The sequence below is a fragment of the Astyanax mexicanus genome, chromosome 1, assembly GCF_023375975.1.
Source record: "Astyanax mexicanus isolate ESR-SI-001 chromosome 1, AstMex3_surface, whole genome shotgun sequence".
Taxonomy (NCBI): Eukaryota; Metazoa; Chordata; class Actinopteri; order Characiformes; family Acestrorhamphidae; genus Astyanax; species Astyanax mexicanus.
In genome coordinates, this window is record NC_064408.1 from 35,388,347 (window position 1) to 35,392,324 (window position 3,978).

The following is a 3,978-nucleotide window of genomic DNA, read 5'->3' on the forward strand; positions in this document are numbered from 1 at the left end:
ATATATATTACATATCTTACTTTTGCAATTAGGTAAATGTACCAGACACTATGCTTAATAATAAAACTTTAAATTTTTTAAATTATTTTGTTGTGTTTATATATGTATATATGTTGCATGGGGACACGAATGGCACCCATTTGGTGGAATGGCACATACACAATATATACATAATCACTGGCACTGTGATCTATATTATATGTACTTTATACACAAAACTAGTCAGTGTTAGTGGACGGTTGCCATGGCAGCAGCTTCAGTACAGCATGGCTGCAGCAGTGTGATGACGTCATAGAATTCGGAACTTTGAGGTGAATCAGATCCTGAGTTGAGGATTTTAGTGATCAGTTCTGCTTGCGTCTGCGACTGAACTGCACACAGAGAGAGAAGTTCCCACACAGCCAGAGAGAGAGAGAGTTATTCAGAGAGACAGAGAGAGAGAGACAGAGACAGAGAGAAAGAGAGACAGAGAGAGAGTTATTCAGAGAGACAGAGAGAGAGAGACAGAGACAGAGAGAAAGAGAGACAGAGAGAGAGTTATTCAGAGAGACAGAGAGAGAGAGACAGAGACAGAGAGAAAGAGAGACAGAGAGAGAGTTATTCAGAGAGACAGAGAGAGAGAGACAGAGAGAAAGAGAGACAGAGAGAGAGACCGAGAAATGTGAGTAATTTACTGCAGAACAGCAGAACCAGAGGTGGAAAAAATACTGAAAAATTGTAATTAAGTAAAAGTAGCTTTACTTTGCTAAAATTCTACTCAAGTAAAAGTTAAAATACCCATCTAAGAATCTACTCGAGTAAAAGTAAAAAAGTACTCAATTTAAAATGTACTTTGAGTAAAAGTTACATAGTTACTTTTAATTATTTGATGTAAAAAAAGTACAACAAATCATACATTAAATCATTTTAAATGAACTATTATTCCACATAATAATTTGGACCTTTCAGGCAGTGTTTGTTCAGATCACACATTTTCAAGAACAAGTGGCATAGGTTTCTCTGATCCATTTTTTTCCTTTACTGTTAAAAGGTTATGGTCATATATGTGACTAAAACCATAACCGTATTTTTATAGCTTTACAGTTCATTATTATTTTTTAACTTGCCATTGCTATGCTTTAACTGATATTTACATGTTTTTTTTTAAACATTCAAGCAGATTAATGTTAGTTTAATGTTCCCAATAAAAACTTAAGAAATTATCATAAAAAAAAAACATACAAAAAAGAATGGTGGTCAGTGCATGCCCAGTGCCGTAAAGAAGCATATATCGATGGGTAGCATAACTTGACAGAGCACCGGTTCCCCCGAGTATTTCCACTGCTGGGGAAAGTTCAGCTGCGCTGCCATGGAGAACAAAACTCAGCGCAAACTATGTGTGATAAAATCAGCGGAAGATACACACAGCAAATGCTATGAGGCATTGATGAACGGAGATTACTGGTCTTTGTAAAGTAAATCCACAGCTAAACAGTGAATTTAGAGTATACATATAACTTACCACCACATGCTCTCGCAGGTTTGAGGTGGAAGTTTTGAATGCTAAGAGCTCTGTCCAGCGGAACAGGCACATTTTGTATTGTGTGAGGACATTACTGCCTCGTTATTCCACGTGCGAGCATCTGCGCCCTTTTTTTTTTTAAATCAGACCGTTTTTTCCCCAGCCTTTTATTTTTGACTCAGTAACGGGGAGTTTTCCAATGTAGTGAAGTAAATTACTTGTGTCAAAATGTCTTTGAGTAAAGGTAAAATGACCTATTTTAAAAACTACTTTAAAAATTACAAATTACTCATAAAATCTACTCAATTACAGTAACGTGAGTAAATGTAATTCGTTACTTTCCGCCTCCGAGCAGAAGGAGTCATGGTGAAAGACCAGTACACTAGAGACCTGGAGAAGCTGATCATGGAGCAGAGAGACATAACGTCCAGAGTGCTCAACCAGTGGACAATCGAGAAGGCTGAATGGGACGCGGAGAAAAAGAAAATGAAGCAGGAGATCGAACAGCTGAAGAAGGAAGGAGAGAGGCTGAGCCTGAAAAAGAAGAAAGAGGAAGAGCAGATGCCCTCTGAAAAGTAAGTCTGTGTTTTAGTCAGGAGAACTAATACTATTATGTTGAAAAAACTTTAAAAACGTTTGTTGAGCCGATGAAAAAATGCACTGTAAAAAAAAAACTGTAGTTTTTACAGGAAAACGCTGGCAACTGTGGTTACCAGAGTTTTCCTGTTAAAATTACAGACGATAAGTAAATAACTCTACTGAAAAAAAATGTAAATTAATTTACAGTGATTGAAATCACTGCTAAATTACAATAATAATCTGTCAAGTTTACACAAATTAAATGTTAATTTAGCATAGCAGTGTTCTACATAAAAATACCCTTTCCTGTATTTTTTACCTCTAACAAATGTCTGATTTGAACCAACTTTTAGTCACTACACATGTCACAATGCTCTTTCTACAGTGTTGGTTCATACCACCTTACCCTAGGCATACAGCAATTAAGTAGTTAAATAAACTTAACTGATTCAAGTTATCATCTAGCTTTGACTCAGCTAAGTTCAATAAACTTAAAATTGTATGTATTTACAATTTAACTGATTCAAGTTGATGCAATGATTATTTTTTTTACAGAGTGGGAGATGAGAAGGATCTCCTAAAAATGAAACAGGTGCAACAAGCAATGGAACAAAGAGATCGAATCCTGCAGGCCTGGACTGTGGCAAGCAAGGAATGGGAGGAGGAGAAAAAGAAGATGAAGGTGGAAATCGATCAGCTGAAGAAGGAAGGAGAGAAGCTGATAACGATGAAGAAGAAAGACAAAGAGCAGACGAAAGAGAAGAAGGATCTCCTAAAAATCACAGTAGTCCAGAAAGCAATGGTTCTGCTTCAGAAAACAGAGAATGAAAAAAGGGACAGAATCCTGCAGGCCTGGACTGAAGCAAGTGATGAATGGAAGGAGAAAGAAAAGAAGATGAAGCTGGAAATTGAACAGCTGAAGGAAGAAGGAGAGAGGCTGAGAGCGATGAAGCAGAAAGACGAAGAGCAGACGGAAGAGGTGAAGAAAGATCTCCTAGAAATGAGAGTGGTCCAGAAAGCAGTGGATCTGATTCAGAAAACAGAGACTGAAAAAAGAGACAGAATCCTGCAGGCCTGGACTGAAGCAAGTGATGAATGGAAGGAAAAGATGGAGACGGTGATGAAAGAAAGAGAGAAGGAGAAGAAGGAGATGGAAAAGAGGAGGGAAGAGAGGAAGAAAAAGAAGGAGATGGAAAAGATGAGGAACGAGAGAGAAGCCAGGGTGATGAAGGAGGAAAAGAAGAAGAAAGAACAGAAAGAGAAGGAGGAGAGAGAGATGGAGGAGATGGTGCAGAAAATGGAAGCACTAACCCTTTGTGAGAACTACAGCTGGCAAAAGCCTTCCCTCAAGATGAGGAGAAGAAAAATAGTTCCATTTATTCATCCTTTCTGATTCCCTGTTTCCTTTGATCCCTTTTTCAATAAAGCATTTTTTATTGATACTGAATAAAGCATGCTCTATTGGTTTTTTTTTGTAAATAGAGTTAAAACTTGTTTTTTTAAACAATTAAAATAGCAACAAGCTTATTATAATGTATAAAGTATGTAACTGATGTGTAACATCTAAATTCCTGATCTATTCATCATTTGTAAATCATTTGTTAAGAACGAAATAGTAACTTTTATGTGGCTTGTAAAGCATTGCTAAAAATATAATTCATGGCTTATAGCTATGAGTACGTAATGTATTCATCATTAATTAGGTATGAATTAAAAACGTATAAATGTTACAATGACTAACGTTATTACACTGTAAACCCAGACGTTGTTTGAATTCAAATAAATTAAGTCTGTTTTACATAAAATTGGATATTTCTAAACAATACTCAACTATTTTGAGTTAGTTGAACATCCGTGGGCACATATACACATTCAAACTGAGATCTTTGAGTTGAATC

General features: G+C 36.5%; 1 protein-coding gene across 6 annotated transcripts; it reads left to right on the forward strand.

The window, feature by feature from the left end:
• The first annotated feature begins 325 nt into the window (after positions 1 to 325).
• LOC111190783 (uncharacterized) lies at positions 326 to 3,554 on the forward strand. Of its 6 annotated transcripts, none has more exons than XM_049466859.1 (4): positions 326 to 579; positions 618 to 661; positions 1,854 to 2,076; positions 2,636 to 3,554. In XM_049466859.1, the coding sequence occupies exons 3-4, from the start codon at positions 1,865 to 1,867 to the stop codon at positions 3,471 to 3,473; spliced, it is 1,050 nt and encodes a 349-aa protein (XP_049322816.1). In that variant the 5' UTR covers positions 326 to 579; positions 618 to 661; positions 1,854 to 1,864; the 3' UTR covers positions 3,474 to 3,554. The 6 variants fall into 6 exon arrangements, with proteins under 6 accessions (XP_049322816.1, XP_049322817.1, XP_049322812.1 ...); XM_049466860.1 differs by having other exon boundaries at positions 326 to 519; XM_049466852.1 differs by having other exon boundaries at positions 327 to 579; positions 1,857 to 2,076.
• Positions 3,555 to 3,978: the final 424 nt, after the last annotated feature.